Genomic DNA, 23,289 nt, shown 5'->3' with positions numbered 1-23,289 from the left:
TATTTAAAAAAAAAAAAAAAAAACGTAAACTTTAATAACTTTTTAAAAAATCAATTATACATATGAAGGTATATAAATCAATTTAAATGAGATATTCAAAATAATTCTCCTGTAGAGTCTGACAAAAGTAAATAATTATTAGGAAGTTCATTGGTCGCATCCTGCATTCGTGACCCGACGGTCTCCCCTTCATTGTGTACGTCTATCGGACTGTCTACTTACTTATAGTCTGCACATCTCTTCGTCTGATGGTTAATCTCCATGACCTTGTAAAAACCTAATATTAAAATTCTTCGTTAAATTTCATAATATTTAACGTCTACAACCAGAAAATATTTTTTCCATACTATAAAAAATCGGGAGTGACTTCGGAGTGATTACGAATTTTTTAAAAATCCGAATTCACTCTGATTCGGAGTTTTGATATTAAAATAAACTCCCCTTCGGAGTGAATTTCACTCCAAGGGGATTAAATATATAAACGGTCATCCCCTCCGCATTTACTCCGGATTTAATTCGTATTCACTCCACAAATTTTTTACAGTGCGATAACTCAACATCAAATTAATGACAAAAATTTAAAAAATTTATAAATATATTTGTCAATAATAATATTAAAGGCACTAAAATTTTAAGTCGGGACTGATTTTTCACTTCACTTCTTCCGTTATTGGAAAAAAAAGCTGCTCTAAAACGAAAAAATCTATATTTTTTATACTAAAAGTACTTATCAATTTTCGAGGGTTTTTGAATAGAGGACTTGATTGTAATCGAAGATTATTATGGATGTATAGATAAAAGAACACTGATTAAACTATAAACATTGATGAGTTTCAAATTGACAATGATTCATGCACGTGAACAAAAGTAACATGATTTCATAACTTATATCGACACTCAGAGAATTTTGTGGTATTTTTTACATCAAAAATTTATAGAAAAATAACTATAGTTATAGTAGCATGAGGACAGTTTGGGATTATGGTGGAAATTATTGATAACAGAAATTTTTCAAATACATGGAACAGAATTTACAAAGTGCATTGTAATTTTGACAAAGCAACAATTGAATTTTATTTTAAAAATTTTTACAAAATAAAAATCGTTAAATCGTATAGTGAAATGTTTTACTCGATGTTCTAATAATTTATTATTCTCTTTATATGAATTGATATAGAGGAGGGAGGGGCAAAAGGGGGTGGGGTAGGCAAAACGGGCACCCCCAAAATTTCATAAAAAAAATTTTTTTTTTTTTCGTCTAATTACCATAAATCCGATGTATTTGCGCATTTTTAGCCCTACGCATGACACCTGGGGCAAAATGGACCAGCCGGAAATTCTGAAAAAATTATTCTTTCATATTTTTATCGTCAAATTAAAAAAAATTTAATATATTAATCCATTTTTCGGCTGATTTGTTATAGCTGGGGCAAATTTGGCCACTAAAAATATTCGAAAATAATATTTTATGTTTTAATTGACAGAATTTTTTAAATAATGCAAAATAATCTGTAATCTAAAAAATCAAAAAACACGTTTTTTGGGTTCACAATAATGATAAATAAAAAATATAGAATTGTTATTTTTAATAAATAACAATTAGTAATTAAGCTAATCGAGGGGAAACGATTCATTACACCTAAAAAATATTTTTTTGAGTAATATAAAACCAAAAATAGTTGTCAAGAGAAAGAAATACATTCTTAATGGTGAAAAAAATTAAAAAAAAAAAAAAAAAAATTATAATTTTTTGAAGGGGGGCCTCTCTGCTCCACAAGAAAATTTTTTTTTGCCTTCGTATCCACCAATGATGTGAAATGTAATTTTTCTTTATGTATATAACATATAAAAATTTAATTTAATGAAATTCAATCAACTTTCAGAAATTTTTTTTTTCAACTTTTTTTAAGGGTACCCTCTTTTGCACCCCCCCTCCCCTATTTTTGTTTTAATAAAGAATATCAATAAAATAGTAATAAAAGTAATAATACAGAAATTAATGAACAGTTTTGGTGGTCTATTTCAGCCTTCATTATATAAGAAATTTCGATAAGCTTATCTGTACTTATATTATATCTGTGCTTATATTATCTGTCCGAATTCATTGCCGTATAGAAAATTTTAAGGGGCCTACTTTGCCCACTTTGCCCCTCTTCCCCTAAAAGTAATCATATAGCAATTTTTCAGACAAACATATAATATTATTTACCATTTTGTGATTTTTACTATACATTTAGTTAGAAATAATAAAAATAATATATTTATGGATTCGAATTAGTATTTTTTACTAAAATATATTTATTATTATAGTGTTTTCGAGACTCATTTTCTTCGCGCGCGGCTTTTATTTCAATTCAAATTCACTCCGTCATTCGGAATTCGGAGTTTGAAAAAAAATCACTTAGCATACGGAGTCAATAAGAAGTTTTTTTTTAGCGGAGTGATTTCGGAGAGATGTGGATTTTATTTCAATTTGCATCTACTCCGATCCGGAGTTTTTATATTAAAATCATCCACTCCGCATTTACTCCAGATTTGATTCGTGTTCACTATGCAAGTTTTTTTTTGTAGAAAAAAAAAATTGAGATCAAAGTTTTAATGTTACCAGATTTTATCTATAATTATGTACATATAAATACTCAATGAATTAATAAGATCAGTTAGATGAACATTATATATAAATATAAGTGCATTTGAAAATATTGATTGGCGAGGACTCAACCATAATATGAGTATCCCACTAATGAACCTCTAAAAATTATTTAATACCGTAAAACTTAACGATTAAATTAGTAGTGATCTTTTTTTTAGTGTATATTGACAAAGTGTTTAAGTCGTAGATAGTAAATCGATTTTGCTGAAGAAGACTCAACGATGTAGTTTTGCATGGAATCGTTAAAATTGACAAGTGGACTCGAGCGCAAACGAGCGAGCAAGCGAAGTTGAGGATCGCGTTGGAATTAATGAGCCATCGATGTAACGGATCTCGTCGTTGAGAAGCTTCTGTGGGAAGAATCTTCACTCGATCATACTTCACGAGTACTCGTGCCCTCGATTTCGAAGTAAGTGAAGGATACTTAGTATCCACCTGAACGATAAAAAAGAACCTTACGTGTGTATTTAAAAACAAACAAACGCATCATCCATTAACTTTTACAAGAAATTAAAACTTCCTCTTTTCTCTCTACATATGTATACGATCTACATATATAGTTGTTTGAAGTGTTGACCTAAAAGCATTTTTAAAGTTTTTAATAATTATTTATTTTTTACAAGAAGAAAACGAGTCTTGAAAATATTTAATATATTTTAGTAAGAAATTCTAATGCAAATCAATGAGTGCATTACTTTTACTATTCATTACTAAATGTATAATAAAAATCACAAAACAGTAATTAATACTACACGTTTATCCGACAAATTGCTATATATTATTACTTTAATACTAATTTATTCGTATTTTTTATTAATCAGCAAGCAAATTTTATAACAAAAATATTAAAATATTACTAAATGTATAGTAATATATTTATTCATGGTACGATTTAACGATTTTTACTCTGTAAAAATATAAAAATGAACTAAAAATAAACATCAAATACTCTACAGTATACAAAAATTACGAAACAGTTTGTAATTTTTCCATAGCAGATCGATAAAATTAACAATTGGTAGAGATTGCGTGTACGAATATGTATTACAAGTTCACATCACTTCGTCTAAAGGTTACGTCGGACCGGCAGACCGAGGTCAGGATTCGCACGCGGGAGATCAGGGTTCGAATCTCGGTCAAAACAAGTAATTTTTTAAAAATAAAAATTCACATCAACATCAATACAGTTGACAGACAATAATAATAGTTATCGAAATAACAACAATAGTAATATAAAAAGCTAAAGAAACTAATAAAAATTTAAGTTTGTTCATTTCCATTCTAATATAGTAAAATTTACTAAATATATAGTTAAGTTTACTAACGCAGTTTATATTTGTTTCCATATTCAAAAAATAAAAATTCCCAAAATGGTAAAAATTATACGATTTCAATAGCGTTTTAAGTTTACAATATGATCACTGAAAAGAAATATGGTTATCGTAACCATCTGAAGTATTGCTAATGTTAGATAGTTGTCATAACAAAATTTATCGTTAAATTGGCAATATTAGATTGCTGCATTAACTATCTTCAATTTTAAATAAAAGTATTGTCTATTTAATCATATTCTTTGGTTATATTCCTCATACTTGATATCCCTGATTAAACAACTGAATTCGGCCGAATTAAAAATTTGTATTCTGTTATATTCTGTTCTGTCGAATTCTGCAAAACAGAATTCAACTGAATTGAAAATTTGAATTTGAATTAAACAGAATAAAACCGATTTAAAAATTTTAAATTCGTTTTAATTCAGTTTAATTCGGATTCAGAACCAGAAATTGAAGAATTTTTTTCGAATTAATCAGAATTAAACAGAATAGAATTATTTAAATTCGTTTTGATTCGGACGAATTCTGGTTTTCCTGCCGAATTAGACAGAATTCAGTTTTAAGTTAGGTACTGAATGAACAGAATTTATCTGAATTAAATAAAATTAAAAATTGAATTCTGTTTAATTCGATCGAATCCAGTTGTTTAATCAGGGATTGCTACTGTTTTAACGATTCCTACATGCTGAGAAAACAATGCTAACTATCGCCATCTTGTAATAGGGAATGATTACCACCTGTATGTGATAATAATTATCATGCTCTTATATTAACTATTCGTTTCTCGTATAATAATATTTACTATTGCTGATAGTAATAGTTACCATCTACACGGAAAGAAAATTATAGCAGCGGTTCCCATAATTTTGTGAAATTTTTTCCTATACCATCATAGGAATTACGACCATAAATTATGGGAATGTTTCCCATAATTATAGGAATAGTTCTAGAATTATTATGGGAATGATACCCATAACACTATAGGAATGATTCCTATAATTATAGGAATGGTTCCTATAATTTATAGGAATACTTTCTATAATATTATGGGAACCATTCCCATAATATTATGGGAATGGTTCCTATAATAGTATGGGAACTATTCCCATAATATTATGGGAATGATTCCCATAATGCAATTGAAATGGTTCCTATACCATTATGGGAATCATTCCCATAATATTATAGGAATAGTTCCCATACTATTATAGGAACCATTCCCATAATATTATGGGAATGGTTCCCATATTATCATGAAAAAATTATTTTAAAGAAGTGTGGTAATCACTTCTACAATACACAGAAATATTATTAAACATAAAAACAAAAATTCAAACATTGAAAAAAAAAAATCGTATTTGGCAAAAAAACATTAAAATTTTTAACAAGAATTTTTTGTCAGCACAAAACATTCAAGAAAATTCAAATTTTGGGAAATTTCTACACTATTGTGCAAAAAAAAAATTTTATGATATTATAGGGATGGTTCCCATAACATTATGGGAATAGTTCCCATAATATTATAGGAATAGTTCCTATACCAATATGGGAACCATTTCCATAATAGTATGGGAATGATTCCCATACCATTATGGGAACCATTTCCATAATGGTATGGGAACTATTCTCATACTATTATGGGAATGGTTCCCATAATATATGGGAACCATCCCTATAGTAGTATAGGTACTATTCCCATACCATTATGGGAACCATTTCCATAATGGTATGGGAACTATTCTCATACTATTATGGGAATGGTTCCCATAATATATGGGAACCATCCCTATAGTAGTATAGGTACTATTCCCATACCATTATGGGAACCATTCCCATATTGCATAGCAAAACTTCCCATAATTTTCTTTCCGTGTAGATAGTAATATTTCTCATATCTGAAAAATTTTTTTTAATTTGCCTTCGGAGATAGTAATGATTATCATCTCGGATAAGAATGCGTACCATCTCCGATAGGAAAAGCTAACATAAAAGAATGAGAATCATTAAGATATAACGATAGGAATAGTTATTTCGTTGATATGTGAAGTATTGCCACTATCTTTCGGCGTATATAGATTGCTATTACAGCAATCCGAATTGTTAATATAGCAATCCGAATTGTCAATATATCAATATGTATTGTTACTATAGCAAAACGTTTTGCCGTAGCAACCATCTATATAGATAGTTGATTTAACAAAACATTGTATGGGTGAAATAGCGATCTAACCTTTACACAAATAAAGTTTTGCTATATTAACAATCTACGATTTTCCAAACTTTAGATAGTTACTATAACCTAACGGTATTGCTATACTTGGCGCGAGACACTACCGTGTCTCCTAATTACAGCAATATTTTTTTTTCAGTGAATATTTTCAAGTAAAGTTTCCTATATTTTTTCTCCGTGTATCTTGGACGAAGTTTCGACCTCAAAACATTTTTAAAGTTTTCAATAATTATTTACTTTCTAGTTGAACTAAATATCGAGTTTATAAAACAATAACCTTAAGAAATTATTGAATATGTAACCAATGTAACATAAAGTATGCAAAATTATATATATATATATATATATATATATATATATGTATATATATATATATATATATATATATATATATATATATATATATATATATATGGGTCATTCCACCAAATAAAATTATTTTTACGGGGCGACCCTCGTCGATTTGGTTCAAACTTTGTAGAGTCGTTCTATATATTGAAAAAAAAATTCTCTGAAAATTTGAGCCTTTTATATGCAGCTGTTTCAAAGTTATGATTTTTTGAATCTTTTAAAAATTTATGTTTTCAACTTTTTCATTAATTTTTTTAAAGGAAAAAATTTTTTTTTAAAAATGAGCACATAACAGTTTTTCGTAGGAAAAATTCTCAGCTTTCCAATAAAAATATCTATTTTTCATTTTATGTTACAAAAGACCTTTTAAAATTCGATTAAAGACGAAAAAACGATTTTTATGACGGTGCGGCGCTTGATACATCTAATTTGATATTTTTTTCTGAAAGCTGAGACTTTTTCCCACAAAATATGTGATTTTCACGATGTGCATATTTTTTGTTTGAACCAAATCAATAATTATTTAAATACAAGTCATTGATTTTATAGTTTTAACAAACTGTAATAGTTCATTGTGTGGCAAGAGATGAAACAAAACGATGTCAGAAGAAAGTAAAGTAGGCTGCCCGAGCCGTAGGCAAAAGCTGACAATAACTACAATCTGAAGTCGTGTTTCATCTAGTGTTACACACTATTTTTTTCATGATTACCTGCATTGAAAATTATTATCAATGTCAGCAGCCAGTTAGAATCAAGTTATATTAAACCCAATGATGCGATCAACCATTAGTGTACGCCTAACTTATGCTTTGCAATTTATACTCTCTAAAACTAAATAAGTGAAAATTTCACTAATTGAAATAGTGATCTTAAAATTCACTACAAAATTAGTGATTTTGAATTAGATTCACTAATTCATTAGTGATTCTCCGGATTCTACAATGATTACTAGTGGCGCCTCGCTTAAGGACTTTTTATTCTATCGTTGAATTATCAAATTCAGGGCAAAATTAATTACGATAATTTTTAAATACAACTGAACAGTATTAATTAAAGTAAGTTAATTAAATAAAACCTAATTTAGTTGCTAAATAATACATCTTGTTATTTTTTAATAGCTTTATATTTTTACTCCAACTTTTTTTACCGAACCTGAATCAAAGCCATCATTGACAATAGATTCAGGTTATGAGTTATAATTATGATATAAATATTTACCGTATGAAAGTAATTTTAATTGTTAATTTAGTCGATCAAGTTGCTAAAAAAATTTTATAATCAATTACAAATAATAATCATAATAATAATAATATTTTGATACAATATTATTAGCAAGGATACAATATTTTTCCAAATAAATCCTCGTCAACAAGTGAATTAGTACATTTTTGACTAATTCAATCAGTGAAATTTTCACTAATTCTATATGTTGTTTTTTTTACTAATTCAAAAAGTGAATAGTCACTAATTCATAGTCGTATACTTTGGACAATTTAGATTAGTGAATATTCACAAGTAATTAGTGGTTTTTCACTAATTTAGTTTTAGAGAGTAGTTAAACAGAAACCATAAATACTATTTATTATGCACACAGATTTTTATAAAACTTGATTACAAAGTCAGAACTGTCATTAACGCAGATGACATCAATAGTCTGAAATCACTATTGAACAAAACACAAGAATCAAAGTTTAAATTACTAATTCCTAGACTTGAACCATTGAGGCTGGTATCATGAAAAATAGTTTTATAATTTTTGTTTTTAGAGCTTTACTGCAGATACATACCCGAAAACATATCCTCACACCGCAAGTTAATACATCCGGGCTATTCAAAATTTTACCAGCGCTGATTTCACTGTTATAACCATCCCTTATTAAAAGAAACGACTTAAAACGATTGGAAAAAAAATTTTAAATACTTTTTAAGGCTTTTGAATACTTTGAATACTTTTGAATCACCCTTTTTATGGGCATTTAACATTACAAACCGTTTCGAATCGTTTGGTTTAATCAGGGAATGATGACATTTTTTAGAAAATAAATGTTTTGGACGTACAATACTTTGAATCATAAACGGTGAAAGAAACACAAGCAGTGCACCTTATCTCACTTATTGTTGATAGCTTAGGATAAATATGTGGTAAAAATGTATCAACATCCTCAAAAAAAATAAGAATTAACGTTTTTCAATCATAGAGAGTTTATATTTTATTTAATTTTATTCAAACAAAAAATATGCACATCGCGAAAATCACATATTTTGTGGGAAAAAGTCTCAGCTTTCAGAAAAAAATATCAAATTAGATGTATCAAGCGCCGCACAATCATAAAAATCGTTTTTTCGTCTTTAATCGAATTTTAAAAGGTCTTTTGTAACATAAAATGGAAAATAGATATTTTTATTGGAAAGCTGAGAATTTTTCCTACGAAAAACTGTTATGTGCTCATTTTTAAAAAAAAATTTTTTCCTTTAAAAAAATTAATGAAAAAGTTGAAAACAAAAATTTTTAAAAAATTCAAAAAATCATAACTTTGAAACAGCTGCATATAAAAGGCTCAAATTTTCAGAGATTTTTTTTTTCAATATATAGAACGACTCTACAAAGTTTGAACCAAATCGACGAGGGTCGCCCCGTAAAAATAATTTTATTTGGTGGAATGACCCATATATATATATATATATGAATAAACGATGAAAGTTTTATAAAACTCTTTTTTCGTTTACGTAGCTTCGATATCGTGGGACACAGATGCAGCCCTCCATTTTGTCGTGGCATTGTTACTCTAAGTACAGTCTCCATTGTTACTGGGCAACCACTTTAGGCATTGTTAACGGTGTTGTTATTATTATCGCTACTGTTGCGCAGACGAGAGAGAACCAGAGGCGACATATATAAGAGACAAAAATTGCCATTCGACGGTGCATTATAAAATGTACAGACAGAAAAATAGTTACCCTGAAAATGTTGCCGTCTCTCTTATTGGTTGACAAACCAGCTGCTCTTCGAGTGGGGCATTACATCTAAATTATGTCGCAAAAATAATTTTTTATTCTATCTCCTTCTCTCTTCAAATCTATTATTTAACACCATTTTTTTTTCTTCATAATTTTAGCACGAATGCAATTATTAGTAAAGTTAATAGACTTAAATATTTCTGCTTCATTTTTTTCACATAAAGATTGACGTTGAAAATTTGTCAATATACATTTTAATATTTATTTGAAGAAATATGAGGATCAGAAATTCAGATGTGAAAGCAAAAATGCGCAAAGCAAAATAACGAGAAAAAAAAATAATAAAAAAAAAAAAGAATAAATGATAGGAAGAAAGAGAAATAAGCAAAGCAAGTATGGAGTGAACTGGCTTGAACGGGGGAGAGTAAGCTATGGCTGTGCATACAACATTATTTTTCTATGGGGTATGAGGAGGGTAAAATGTAAAGTTGAACAAGCTAGGTTTTTCGGACGCGGTGGAGTTGAGCTGCACACTGCTACGGTATATATGTGTGCCAATACAGATGAATCTCGCGATCGAGGCACGCGGATAATAATCATAGTAATGGGTTTGCCTACCACCGAGACCGGCGACCCTGATATACACCCCAGCTTTACCTTACGCCCCTCGATCTACCCGGCCAAAGTGTTCATACCGCGAACCTTAGTGCAGATTCACTCCCTTCACGCCATCAACCAGCATCAAATGTTTACATAGCTCCGTTCGCTCTTTATCAAATATATATACATACATATATTACTTATTAATTGGAAATTTTATTAATATTATTTTATATTCTTTAATAAAAAAAAATTAGATAATTTCTTTGTACAAACGGAGCCCAAGTTAAAGAACAAATTCCACACTGAAAAAAATAATCAGTAGCAGCTACCGATTGGCAATTGGTAGCCGCTACCGATTTTTCTTCGGTAGCTGCGACAAATTTAAATCGGACGACAGTCTTATCAGGACCACATTAGAATGCCTTATTAATTACAAAGTTATTAACCAATAGACTATTCTGATGATTTCCTTATCAAGATCACACCAGAATAGCATTCTTGCTTGCTTATCAGACTAAAAGTTATACCAACAGGAATTTTTCTTGATTCACCTCAAGTACCATGGGGTTATAATTCAACAACCCATTTGATCATAAACATTTTCAATTCCTTTTAACATTTTATTTACCGGCTTGAAATTAAACAAAGTACAGAACAATAATATATTTGTATAAAGAATGAGCGAATCTGGAATGAACGTGGGCTGGATGACTTTTTAATCCTTTCTTACTTATCAAAGTGAAATTCATTCCGAGGAGTTTTGGAAGATATTGATTATAAAAAAAAACTCCACAGAGTGAAATCGTAGTAGAATCTCGCGGATTAGATTACTAATACATAGTAAGGTTAGGTCTTCTATGTTTTGATACGTAAAGCCCTCCTAGAAAGTAAGTCACTGTCGGGAATTGTCGGCAATTTTCGGTTCGTAATGTTAATGTGTAAAAATCTGAAACTCTGGAGTAAAGAAATGAACTCGGATTGAAATAAAATCAAAATTCACTCCCGTTTTTTTAGTGTACGAATCAGTTCCTAGTATTTCATGGATTAAATTCTAATGCGTATGATTTTAGTTCTAAAAGAAGTAGATTTTTCATTTTATTTATTGAAAAACATGCAGAAGATGTAGACCGAATATTAAATACAAAACAAAAGTGCGCGTCAAAAATACATATTCGAGAATGAAGATGATATGATGTGCAAGCGTTCATTAAAAGCATGCAACCAAGTATATATAGGATCATAATAACCAAGGGGTGCATACATTGCAACCGCAAACACCAGGAATTTCCCTGAGGGCTTTCATAACGGTGTCTTTTGGTGACGTGCTGGCATTCCCAGTTGCGTTGAAAAAATTTAAAAATTCCGCTCAAACAGCCTTTGATTTACACCTGAGTCAAATTTGCACCTCTATCTACATAAATTATTCAATTTGATCATAAAAGATATGTGTCACGATATATTTATAAATTGAATTTTTAAAAGGTATCAAAAATAATAATGAATCAAAATCTAATGTAAAAATTTAATTTTTATTCAGGCTTGAAAATTTTTGTCTCTTAAAACTAAAATATGAATTTATGTAAAATATGGTTACTATATAGTATATTTCTTTAAACAAAAATTGACTATAATATGGAAGTCGACATGAAATAATTTAAAATACTTTAGTAATTTATGTAGTGTTAATAACTATATTTTAAATCACTAAACCCATTCTGATGTGCTATAATGATGTAATTCATACGTATATATATATATATTTTTAATTATGTATAATTAGCAACGGAAGTTTCGACTTATACTCTCAGAAAAATAGTCATGTGGAAGTTTTTACTAACTTGCATTGTTCATATTACATAAATAATGTTACGGTTAAAAAAGCCATTCTCACGAATAATTATATAAGTTTTCGAATATAAAACTCGCTAATTATAATAATATATACACAAGCTCGTATATTGTTGTCATCAAAATCTGTTGTGCAAAATATGTAAATATATAAAAACACCCCGGATCAAAAAAATAACTTGATTTTAACTTTTTTGGCTTAGTTGACTTGAGTTTGGATACACTTACTTTTCTTAACTTAAATATGACTTCTTTAACTTAAAAATTGAAGTCATTTAAATTTAAAGTCACGTTGAATTTTGGATTAGACTTAGAAATTTAAGTCAACTATAGGTCAAATCCAAGACAATGTGACTTAGTTGGCGTAAATCGGTACTAAGTAAGACAACTTAGTCAAAAATTAATCAAAACCGAATATGTTATCATGTCTTAAAATATGTTTTTTATTTATTAAAATAAGAACTTAAGCTTGACTTCCCGGGTCAAAAATAAAACTTGATTTAATCTTGGTAGTCTTAAATCGTTATTAAGTAAGTCAGTTAACTCGAAACCAAGCGGAATTTACGCAAATTCGCCTTAGCTTACTTTGTCACAATTTAAGACGAATAAGTCTAAATCAAGTTTTATTTTTGACCAGAGTTGATTTTGTCTTACTAATCTGCTTTATTTTAAATTTTTTAAATTTACGCCAAAATCCAGTTATTTTTTGGCCCCGGGATTGGAATGAATTAAACAATAAAAATAAATACTTTTTATCCACAACAGTTTCTTACAATACCACTAATATATATATTTGACATTTCATACATATAATTATACCAAAATGTATATTGTCATTTATTTAGCAATATAACATCAAACTAAACACTAATCTCAAAAATAAACCCTATCTATTTATTTAACTATTTTTCCTTTTACTTTTATCACTGTTCTTCAAGACCGTATATATACATATCCTATATATGTATATACAAAAGTATGTTTATATACTTATCTTACGAACACACTTCTATTAACTCAATAAATACAGAACGTTCAATATCAGTATATTATATATTGAGCCTAGTTCAAAAACATTGACATATTACATTCTTCAACTCTATTTCTTCACATGCCAAAATAATTCACGCTCCAAGTAACACTCCTCTCTTTCTCCATATATGTACTAATAGCACCCTTACATATATATGTATATGTATATCACAGAGTGAGTTAACTATCATAGTTAACAAGCATACCGGAATGACAAATATTTTTGCAGTAACGAGCTTGGTATTTTGAGTAAAGAAAAACAACAAGTTCGTCGTCATCAGAACAAACGATTATTGTTTCGGTAGGTGAACATGAACAACCAACCAACTAGCCCCTTTTTTATTCGAATTGTAGTACACAGAGCAGGCAAACTTGATGCCTGAGGCATCGGAATAAGAGTTAGGGTGTACATTTATATACATTTATATATCTATATATAGTGTTCTAACGATAGTAATGTGTCGCAAGTTGACGGTGGGTTCAATTGCCCGAAGAGACCGCGTCAAGTAACGACGAGGGTGTGCGATATAGATAAACCCCTGATGCTTATAATGTCAACCCCCTATCAACCAATGTAGCCACAGTATAACTACGTTAGACTAACTTGATCAATTGCATCCACTTGGTTGCCCACATACGTACATTACTATATACATTTTGTGTATATATATGCCAATACGTATATTGCTAATGCTATAACTTGAATTGACATTAGTATTGGCTGTTGAACATTTCCAACAGCTACTCATCTCTTCAATAACATTATTCGACCACCTGCGTTTTGATTAATGGTTCTATTGATTTATACATCAACTCATTTGCAATTATGGTTCTATTAATTTGCATTTATATAAGCTAAGCTAAGCTAAGCAATACACAATACTCTGGATGGATGTATATTTAGTGCTCTTACTGTAATATGGTGTTATGACATGTTGTAGCAATTAGGATTAGCTTTAATGACGACCACCAGACAATATGTTTTAAGAGCTTAAACGGTCTATTAGTGATCTGGACATCTGTATATATATAGTGGTGTGTTGAGTTTATTTTTAAAAGCAGCAGCGTCAGGTAAAGAAAAACCTAAAGTCTTATTTCTTGTAGGCGTTTCGTTTATCTATTTGTCTGAGTAGAATAAAGGCTATAGTCAGAAGTTAATCGAGGCTTTCAGTCGTGATTTTTAAGTAAACTCAATAGGCGGACGTCTCTCCTGCTGCGCAGAGTAAACATTGGCAGGTATATATCATCTTGCAGGCTCAAGCTTCAGTAGAAAGAGCTGGTGTCTTTAAGAGCAGTTTTATTATTTTCAAATAACTGGTCTTTTTTTTAATTTTATTATAAGATAGTAATTTTAATTGTGAAGAAAATGTTCGGATGGATACAATTGAAACATCTTGGGTAAAAAAAATATATATATAATTATATGAAATTCATATCTGATCATATAGGGGAAGGGGGGGGGCAAAACGGGGTAGGGTGGGCAAAACGGGGTAACCTCAAAATTTTATGAAAAAAAAAAATTTTTTTTTTTCGTCTAATTAGTATAAATCCGATATATTTGCGCACTTTTAGCCCTACGCATGACACCTGGGGCAAAATGGACCAGCCGAAAATCCTGAAAAAATGATTCTTTCAAATTTTTATCGTCAAATTAAATAAAATATAATACATTAATCCATTTTTCGGCTGATTTGTTATAGCTGGGGCAAATTTGGCCACTAAAAATATTCGAAAATAATATTTTATTGTTTTATTGATAAAATATTTTAAATAATGCAAAATAATCTGCAATCTAAAAAATCAAAAAACACGTTTTTTGGGTTCAAAATAATGACAAATAAGAAATACAGAATTGTTTTTTTTTATTAAATTGCAATTAGTAATTAAACTAATCGAGGGGAAACGATTTATTACACTGAAAAAAATTTTTCTTGAATATTAGAAAACCAAAAATAGTTGTCAAGAGAAAGAAATACATTCTTAATAATGAAAACAATTTAAAAAAAAAAAAAAAAAAAATATCATTTTTTGGAGGGAGGCCTCTCTGCCCCACAAAAATTTTTTTTTTTGCCTTCGTGTCCACCAATGATGTGAAATGTAATTTTTCCTTATGTATATTACATATAAAAGATTCAAGTAATAAAATTTGATCAATTTTCAGAAATTTTTTTTTTTCAACTTTTTTTAAGGGTACCCCGTTTTGCCCGCCAAAAATAAAAATTTTATTTTTTAACGGCAGCTAAAAATTTTATCTATTTACCTCGAATATCACCAAAAACAAAAAGATTTAGCGTATTTTAGTCCTCGAAAACTTAGTATTTCCTTAGGTACCCCCTTTTCCCCCCCCCCTCCCCTATATTAGACTGAGCCAAAAAATCGACGATTTTTTCTTTCGATATAGTGAAAATATTATTCCTGATGACCAAAAAAAGTTATTGTGCAAGTTTGAGCCCTTAACATTGATATTAAGAGGTTTATCGTTACGACTATTAGTTTTTTGACAGAAATTTCAATTTTTACCCAAAACTCGTAAGTCATCTATCTGAAAAATTTGAGCAATAATTATTTTTAAAGGAAATTGAATTCCCTACAAAAAATCTCTTTTAGTAAATTGACGTAAAACGAGCCGTTTCCTTGTAACCATGCCTTAAACATTGATTTGTTTTTGAAATTCTTTGTTTCTATTTTGGATTTTTGTAAATACTAGAACCCATGCAGGAGCCGCCAGAGTTGAACCACAGGGCCCTACTTGGCCCAGCACTGGGGAACCTAGCTTTGGCACATCTATATTGGCCCATGCTTGGCTCAAGATTGGGTACTCAGTCTTGGCCATTACAATGATTACCCGGGCTTGAGCCAAGACTGGGTAACCTAGCCTTGGCCGTTCAATGGCAACCCAGGCTTGGGCCAAGACTGGGTAATCTAGCCTTGGCCATCCAATGGGGAGCCAGACTTGGGCCAAGACTGGGTAACCTAGCCTTGGCCGTTCAATGGCAACCCAGGCTTGGGCCAAGACTGGGTAATCTAGGCTTGGCCGTTACAATGATTACCCAGACTTGGGCCAAGGCTGGGTTGCCCTGTCTTGGCCATTCAATGGCAAGCCAGGCTTGGGCCAAGAATAGGTAACCTAGCCTTGGCCATCCAATGGGGAGCCAGACGGGCCAAGACTGGGTAACCTAGTCTTGGCCATTCAATGACAACCCAGGCTTGGGCCAAGACTGGATGCCCTTGCCTTGGCCGTCCAATGGCAACCCAGACTTGGGCCAAGGTAGAATTACCCAAGTTTGGCTATACCTATGGTTTAATAAGTAGATCATATAAATGTATCAGTTCAACGTTAGTAGGTTCGTCCAGTAGCTATCGTTCGGACCCAGCAATCTGAAGGACGGCAGTTCACGCCTGGAGCCCAGCAGAATTTTCACCGAGTTTTTTTCACATCATTTACCTCCTTCAGATAGTTTAAACGTTAATGATCATAAAATCTACGATGTTAATAATAATAAAATTTTTTTTTTAATTAAATTTATTCGTTTCCTCGAGGCATGGGCAAGGTCTGGCGAAAAAGGCAGGGCCAGGACTGGCAACCAAGCATGGGCCAGGTCTAGCAACCAGGTCTGGCCCAATGTTATCATTCCAGAGTCCTACCAAGGCTGGCTTACAAGCTTGGGCCAAGGTTTTACATACTTGGGCCAAGCCTGCGCCAAGCCTGGGCCCGTCGTACTTTCCTCTCTGGGAAATATTGAAATTTTTTGAAGTCAAGATACATAATCTTGAAGAAAATTTAATGTTCTACAGAAAAGTTGTCTTAACATTTTTTGCTAAATTCACTCCTTCGAAAGTTATTCAAGGTTGAAGTTGAGTCAAAACGACTTCAATAACCTGAATAACTTTCGAAGGAGTGAATTTAGCAAAAAATGTTAAGAGACCTTTTTTGTAGAGCATTAAATTTCCTTCAAGATTATGTATCTTGACTTAAAAAAATTTTAATATTTCTAAGAGTTACAAAAATCCAAAAGAAACAAAGAATTTAAAAAACAAATCAATGTTCAAGGCACGGTTACAAGGAAACGGATCGTTTTACGTCAATTTACTAAGAGAGATTTTTTGTAGGGAATTCAATTTCCGTTCAGAATATATATTGCTCAAATTTTTCAGATAGATTATTTACGAGTTTTGGGTAGAAAATAAAATTTCTGTCAAAAAACTAATAGTCGTAACGATACACCTCTTAATATCAAAATTAAGAGCTCAAACTTGTACAATAATTTTTTTTGGTCATCAGGAATAACATTTTCACAGTATCGAAAAAAAAAAAAAAATCGTCGATTTTTTTGGCCCAGTCTATTATATATATAAAAAGATAAATAATGTATTTATACACCATATGTATCTTATGAAGAGAATTAATTTGATAAAAAACCAAATATGCTGGTTCGATAATATTCAAATGATTAAAAAGAACTTTTGATGCTTAACTCAGGGCCCATTTAACAGAACGCTTATGTCAGCTATGAGTGCTTTGGTTAAGTTTTCGAGGTGCATTTGAGAGACAATAGCATACACAACTACCATAAGTACTACAGAGAGCAGACCAAAAGCGAGTTACAACCACTCGACAAAACTTGCTAACATATGGGGGCCCTTAGGAACCTCTCATATTTTTCTTTCTTATTATTACAGAATACATTTTCTTTGTATTGATATATTTTCATTCATTTTTTATACTTTCACCAATATTTTGAAAACTGGGCCATACTGTTAAAAATTTTCCTATAAATTTAAAGAAAATAACTTGAAATTATTTAAAAGTTATAAATTTTTATCCTTTTTTTTTTACATTAATTTAAATTTCCAAGTCATGAATGTCATAAAAATTAAAATCACAATTTTATTTTATCCATTTCAATAATTGTTTTCTAATTATCCATAAGTTAATTGATTTTAAAAAATATCGATTTTAAAACAGATGATTATTTAAAAACCATGATTTTAATTAAAGTTCTCCTCTTTCATGTATAATTAATTTTTTAATACGAGAAATTTCAAAGCAAGACTTTAATAGACTCACAATTATCAAAAACTTATTAAGATTTTTAAAAAAATCGGATTCAATTTCCGGACTGGGCCACTATTTTTTTTCCTGAGTTCCATTCTATTATAACATCGAATTCACTCACACCAATTAGGAAATATATTATTGAATTGTCTTAAGCATATATGTACTATATATCATATTCGTAAAGGTCCTGGGGACTTCCAATGTAATAAAAAAAAACTCAAAAATTTTAATAATAGTAGGGCATATATGCTAAAAATATAATAGCAACATTGTGACCATGTGCAAAATGCAAAACATAATAAAAAATGTTAGTACTGTATTTTAAAAATTTTTTTCTCACCTCCGGGCGGAAAGCGTCAACTTTCGTCCCGCTGTGCAAAACGAAGTTGCCGCTTTCCGCCTCCGTCGAGGAGAAAAATAGTATACACTCCTCGGGAAGTAAATAAGAAAGCCTCAAATCACATGTTTGTTGACCTCGGCTTCGCCTCGGCCAACAATTACATGTGATCTGAGACATTTCTTACTTTACTTCCCTAGGTGTGTAATATACTATTTAATTAAAATCCAAATCAATACCTTGAATAATCGCAAAGAACATATATTTTTAAATAGACACATTCCCGACTAGAAATTTCAGTTCGTTTTTTATTAGCTCCGAATTAGGCATGCCGAATTCCGAGTTTGCGCCAAATGAGGCAACCGCATAAGGCTCGCATCACAAAAATAACGCACTTCCGAAACCCTGCATAATTAAGAAACCCGAATTCGGCGCAAATTCATAAACCGAAGTTGCCCCGAAAAACCGTAATTTATCTGTGAAAAATGATTATACATACCCAAAAAAAAAAATTCTCGACTGAAGGTAAATATTCTTGATTCAAGAAAATTTTTTTGGTGACCTAAATTTTCTCAGATAAAATAAAAATCTTCTCCGACCAAGACGAATTTTTTTTAACAAAGACAAATTCTCTTGGCTCAAGAAAATCTTGACTTGGTTCCCGAAAACGTTTGTCTTCAAAAATATTTTCTTGACTCAATATAACTTTTTTTTCTGTGTAGAAATTAGCAATATATGGTCACCCGAGTCGAAATTTAAGTCGTAGATTCAACGTTTTGAACGTTGAAATCGTAGATTCAACGTTTTGAACGTTCAAATCGTAAATTCAACGTATTGGACGTTGAAATCGTAATTTGAACGTATTGAACGTTGAAATCGTAGTTTGAACGTATTGAACGTTAAAAACGTTAGTTGAACGTATTCAACGTATTGTGAGCGTAAATCAAACCGATAAGGAGTGTAAATAAGTAATATCAAAACTATTCAGATAACCACATGCTTTCAAATGGAAGTACGATAAAAATTATTTTTATAATTCTGTTAGGAGAATTTCAGTTTTTTGGTTGAAATTCTACCATCTGTTCAATGAAAATACTTAGTCCGAATTTTTTATTTGTGGAATTTTCTGTTGGGATTTTCTATAAGTGATGGAAAAATAATTTATGAACGAATTTTGATATTCAAATTTTGATATTCAACTAGAAATTGTGCACCAAAAATGAAATTGCCAACTGAAAAAATCCATAAATGAGCTCCAAATCTTCAAAATATTTTTGAAATGCAAATGAAAATCAATCTGATAGTTTTCAAAGATCTTAAAATATCAAGATTGAATAAGAATTTGACTCTCAAAAATCAATCTCAATTTAATAACTTCCTTAATTGCAATCATCTGTGATTTTATTAGTTGATTGAATAAGCAAGTATCTAAAAATTAACTCAATCAAATCTTTAGGAAAAGCTTTTAGCTAAATTTAGCCCATAGGTTATTTTTTACGCATTGGTATATGTCATTTTTTCGTAACTTTTAATTTTTACTATGGATCATATATTTTTTTTAAACAGTTGAATCTATATTTTTTACGTTCAATACGTTCAAATTACGATTTCAACGTTCAATACGTTCAAATTACGATTTCAACGTCCAATACGTTCAAATTACGATTTCAACGTCCAATACGTTAAATTTACGATTTGAACGTTCAAAACGTTGAATCTACGATTTCAACGTTCAAAACGTTGAATCTACGACTTAAATTTCGACTCGGGCATGTATGACTATAATAATATAATTTTGTTTAACTAAATTGAAAAAAATTTTGTTAAATTTCCATAGCAATTGTTTTTGATGATCGAAAATCTTCAAATTTTTCCACTAAAAATACATCAGATTGAAAATTTTCAATATATTACAATTTTTTGTAAGAAGAAAGCACAGTATTTCCAAAAGTCATTTTTTGTCTCAGCACGCGATATCGCTGTGAATTTTTAATTATGCATAATAAGATAGAGGCTCCATTGGGGATATAGGATTTGTTTTTTGGGTCTGATACCTTAACGAAAAGCTAATGTGATAAACAATAAATGATTTTGTCTTGCCGACGGATAGGATGAACTTAAATCCTGTGGATTAATCATTGTGATGCTGAAGTAATGTGGGATTATAACACCGCCCTGTCATAAGCAGATGTTGATCCGATTCCCATGTCCACACGCTAGGCTTCCCTAATCGCGTTCAATTGCCGTAAAAGCGGTTTTAAGCAGAGAGCAACTATATATACATACATACATACATATATATGTATATATGAATCGCCGGAGTGCGATTCCGCACACGAATGATCGTTAAAACTTGTTGAATTTATGCTATTGATTCTTTTGGATACAAATATTATATTTTTTAATAATACCCCACTTATCGCGTTTTATTTTTTAGATAGTAAATGCTTTTGTCATATTTTATTTTATGGCTATTGAGATAAAATGCGTGAGAAATGAAGAAAAAAAAAAAAATCATAGTAATAATTTTGAATAAAGAACAAAATTATGCTTAATAGAAAATTTATACGTACGAATTTGAGAATTAAATAGAGTATAGAATCTAATCAGGAAAAAATAACAAGGTACCTATATACAGAGGAGCTAGAGAATTGAATTTGGATTATAGGCTTATGGTGTAAAAATGTCAGAAGTAAATAAACGGCTACGAATCATCTTGTCAGAAGTGTCAGTCCTAGAAAAATAACGTGAATTTTACCTGAGTACGGTTGCATCGTACGTTTGTTAAATATAATTTAGGATGTACAGCATCATCTGATGTTTTTTTAAGAATAAATTTATAATGGTTTAAAACTGTGTGTTTCAGGTTAAAATTTGGTTCCAGAATCATCGGTATAAATGCAAAAGACAAGCGAAAGAGAAGGCTATGGCTGAACAAAACGCACAGAATCAGGTAAATATTTTAATTTTATAAATTACGATGAAAAAAAGATTTACTTTGGCCAAAGATATCGTATATTTTGATATGGCCAAACAAATATTTAATTGTGTATCTCATATATTTTTATTACAAAATAAATACATCAATTTATATATGATGCAATCCCAGGGAGGAAAGTACGACGAGCCCAGGCTTGGCCCAAGTATGTAAAACCTTGGTCCAAGCTTGTAAGCCAGGCTTGATAGGACTCTGAAATGATAACATTGGGACAGACCTGGTTGCTAGACCTGGCCCTGACTTTTTTGCCAGACCTTGCCCATGCCTCGAGGAAACGAATAATTTTAATTAAAAAAAAATTTTATTATTATTAACCTCGTAGAATTTATGATCATTAACGTTTAAACTATCTAAGGGAGGTAAATGATGTGAAAAAAACTCGGTGAAAATTCTGCTGGGATCCGGGCGCGAACTGCCGTCCTTCTGATTGTTGGGTCCGAATGATAGCTACTGGACGAACCTACTAACGTTGAACTGATACATTTATATGATCTACTTATTAAACCATAGGTATAGCCAAACGGGTAATTCTACCTTGCCCCAAGTCTGGTTTGCCATTGGATGGCCAAGACTAGGTTACCCAGTCTTGGCCCAAGCCTGGGTAATCATTGTAACGGCCAGGGCTGAGTACCCAATCTTGAGCCAAGCATGGGCCAATATAGATGTGCCAAAGCTAGGTTCCCCAGTGCTGGGCCAAGTAGGGCCCTGTCGTTCAACTCTGACGGCTCCTGCATGGGATGTCCCCCTCACGATCTCCTCGCTTTGTTTCTCGAACACTAACAACATATCTTGTTCTGTCTTAAATAAGTAATATACAATATACAGATAATTTTATATCTCAGCAAGTAAAGAGTCAGTTATTGAAAAAAAGTAGGTGAGGCTATCCAAGTGACGCGGACTGCATGTTAATTTAATTTAACGGGAGTAATTAATTACAATAGCAATGAAAAGCAGCAATAAAATATATCAACTTTGCTAAATAAAAAAGAAACGTTGAATAATTGTTTTTTATTTACAAAAAAAAAAAAAAAAGACGAACAAACGATTAAAAAGAGTAACAATGTAAGAAAAAAATTGATCAATCATTGTGCCGTTATTCATAGTAACAAGTTTTATCGTGATTTCTATATATTCTACATCATAGACAAATATAAAACGAAATATAAATGAGAACAAATGTGGCTCCTATTGAATTCACTGGTGCCTGCAGAATCTCAAGAAGATCATACCGATAACGCAGATGTAGCCCAAGTGTATATGCAGAGGCACGCATCAACCCCGAGCATACATTATCAGATGATTTTTATCATAACAATAAAAAACGAATAAATATCACTTTATAAATATATATATTTGATTGAACCTGTATTGACGACATAAAAAATGACAATAACATTCTTTTATAGAGATATAGGTTTTGCTCGATTTATTAAATTGATAATAAAAAAAAAAAGATAAAGATCATTCTAGTATATATTTTGTCAACATGATTATTACGATAATCACCGTAGTGAAAGCATTTATTCTGAAGCATCATTTATTTACTATTATACAATATCCTATTTGAAGGAAAAGTGTCATGGTAAACGTTTTAGATTGATCAGTAACTAAAATTTAAAAACACAATAATACTGTACCAACCATATATATAGATATATTCATATATATTGAAGGTATAAAGTATCAGCGGGTCCGATCAACATATAGCCTTTCGCGCCCGACCGAACAGCCGCCCCATAATTTACTTGTTAGTATTCTTGGCGTGTGTGCGTTTTCCTGTCTATATATATATATATATATATATATTTATATATATAGCCTCCCACAACAGATTTCAATTCCGGGCCGTGGGCTTTGTTTACGCCGACTAGCTTTATCTTGATCAA

The 23,289-nt window shown here is 30.8% G+C and overlaps 1 protein-coding gene across 1 annotated transcript in view; it reads left to right on the top strand.

The window, feature by feature from the left end:
• The window catches only part of LOC130676038 (homeobox protein Nkx-2.4-like), a 46,018-nt gene that overhangs the window by 8,673 nt on the left and 14,056 nt on the right, over nt 1-23,289 (top strand). Inside the window, exon 3 of the mRNA XM_057481999.1 lies at nt 21,272-21,358. Coding sequence (XP_057337982.1) covers nt 21,272-21,358 — 87 coding nt within the window. The remainder of the gene's footprint in view (nt 1-21,271; nt 21,359-23,289) is intronic.

Source organism: Microplitis mediator, chromosome 10 (assembly GCF_029852145.1).
Source record: "Microplitis mediator isolate UGA2020A chromosome 10, iyMicMedi2.1, whole genome shotgun sequence".
NCBI classification, from domain to species: Eukaryota; Metazoa; Arthropoda; class Insecta; order Hymenoptera; family Braconidae; genus Microplitis; species Microplitis mediator.
The sequence above is the reverse complement of the archived record's forward strand: the minus strand, read 5'-3'. Positions and strand labels throughout refer to the sequence as shown.